The 2,111-nt window shown below is 38.2% G+C and overlaps 1 protein-coding gene across 1 annotated transcript; it reads right to left on the reverse strand.

Annotated features, from left to right (window-relative positions):
- Window positions 1–741: 741 nt before the first annotated feature.
- Window positions 742–1,859, reverse strand: LOC109591719 (uncharacterized). The gene has a single exon (XM_020007385.1). It carries the CDS (start codon window positions 1,745–1,747, stop codon window positions 887–889), a length of 861 nt encoding a protein of 286 aa, XP_019862944.1. The 5' UTR covers window positions 1,748–1,859; the 3' UTR covers window positions 742–886.
- Window positions 1,860–2,111: the final 252 nt, after the last annotated feature.

The following is a 2,111-nucleotide window of genomic DNA, read 5'->3' on the forward strand; positions in this document are numbered from 1 at the left end:
ACATTATTATTATCCTTACATTTATTATTATTTTAGAATTTTTGATGCTTTAAGATTTGAAAAACTGCAGAGTATGAGCATGGTATAGTTAGAGTTGGTTGTCATCATTTTATCATAAGAGAAGTTTGAGAGCTATAGCTAAGGACTAACCTTTAATGAAAATGGTTATCAGTAATTATGTAACATGAGAACTCAGAATTATTACAAAGTTGGGCATTGAATGCCCTCAAAAAATTTGATTGGGATCATACCTCTAGTACTCTGCCTGACAATAAAAGACTTGTTGTTATAAGTGGCATATTATGAAAAAGCTATCGTGGGTTGTCTAATCTCCTCCTAGTTTATAATTATTAATATTAACAACCTTGTAATGTAAATGGGTTATCAGTTACCCTGCCTTTATTTGCAGTGTGAATGAGTTATGTAAGTAATGCAATATGAAAACTCTTAATTAATACAAAGATGCATGGGCATTGAATGCCCTCCAAAAATTTGTAAGTAACATCTGTAACATACATGCACTATGATTGTCTGGTAATAAAGACTTGTTGTTATAACTGGCATATTATGAAAAAGCTATCATGGGTTGCCTAATCTCCTCCTAGTTTATAATTATTAATATTAATTAACTTCTTTAATACCTCCAATCCTCCATCAGATCTCTTACTGAATTTGTTAATTAACAATAATTATGAAACTGAAAATTTTTCATGTTTGCCAAACGCTACAACAATAAACAACTAATTTTGATAAAATTATCTTTCAAAAAGCTTGAGCAAAAGAACAACAGCAATAATGATAATAATAATAACATTACGGTATAGCAAGACTCATAATAGTAATAATAGTAATCATGATAAATTTGGCATATAATATCATATTATTGTTACTGGAGTTTCTCGTACCCAGTGCTTGACGACTTCTTATAATGGTTTCTAAACCGTCCCACAATGTAAGACACAAGAACCACCAGTACCAGTCCACCAATGACAGATCCGACCACAATCGGTATAAAAGCCTTACCAGTGCTATCTTGATAGCAGTGAGAACACTTGTCGCTGAAGCTGTTACTGCTTCCGTAAGCCTGTACCCTCAGCTTCTTGATACTGAGGCTGAGAGCGAAATGCGAAGCATGGAGGTTAGATGATTTGTTCATGGTTAAAGAGTAAGTTTGTTGACCGTCGCAATAGTAGAACTTATTATAATCAACAGTGCCAAATAGCTCATGATTCTTATCATCTCCTGTGTAATAACCACTGATAATACCAGTCTCATTGCCAGTGAAACTGCTAGCGTTGTAGTTCGGGACATGGCTGACATTTAGCGACACTGCAATCAAACTAATGTTCCATTGTTTGTGTTCATTGAGATCAATAGCTTCAACTATGAGAGCAAATGGAGCAGATTCCTCCTCCTCATCTACCGTGCCCCAGTAAGCTTTCATACGCGTTAGCCTCATATTCTTATTGTTGTTAGTGTAGGGCTTGTTACAAAAGCTTTCACTGTCACTGACATTGACGGTAGAGCAGTTGACCGGCAAAGAAGCGTTTCGTAGTTTTCCCTCTGAGTTATTATAAGCCACGAAGATTGTGATCTCCGCATCAAGGAAAAGACACGACTGGTTCTTGTTATTGGTCTCTTCGACGTAGTCGAAGCATATATCCCCGCCAGTATTGCAAGCGGAGACAGCAAGAGCGAGACAAGAGAAGAGAAACAACAGAGCAACTCCTTTCTTCCCGGCGGCCATTTTTAATTCTTTTCCTGCGCATGCGCAGTCTGACCACAGAGCACGTGTAGTCGTTGGAGAGAAAAGGGAGAGAGTCTCATTCCTAACACAATGGGGAAACTTAAAGTTCGTGAACTAAGAGGGAAGACTAAGGACGAGTTGCTGAAGCAGCTGGACGAGCTAAAGAATGAGCTATCACAGCTACAAGTCCAGAAAGTGACGGGAGGGACGGCCTCTAAGCTCTCAAAGATAAAAGTTGTCAGGAAGAGCGTCGCTCGAGTCAAGACTGTCATTAGTCAGACACAGAGGCAGAACTTGAAGAAGTTTTACGCCAACAAGAAGTACAAGCCTTTGGATCTCCGCAAAAAGCTCACCAGAGCCAAGA

The sequence above is a fragment of the Amphimedon queenslandica genome, unplaced genomic scaffold, assembly GCF_000090795.2.
Source record: "Amphimedon queenslandica unplaced genomic scaffold, v1.1 AMPQUscaffold_7427_Cont20621, whole genome shotgun sequence".
Lineage (NCBI taxonomy): Eukaryota > Metazoa > Porifera > Demospongiae > Haplosclerida > Niphatidae > Amphimedon > Amphimedon queenslandica.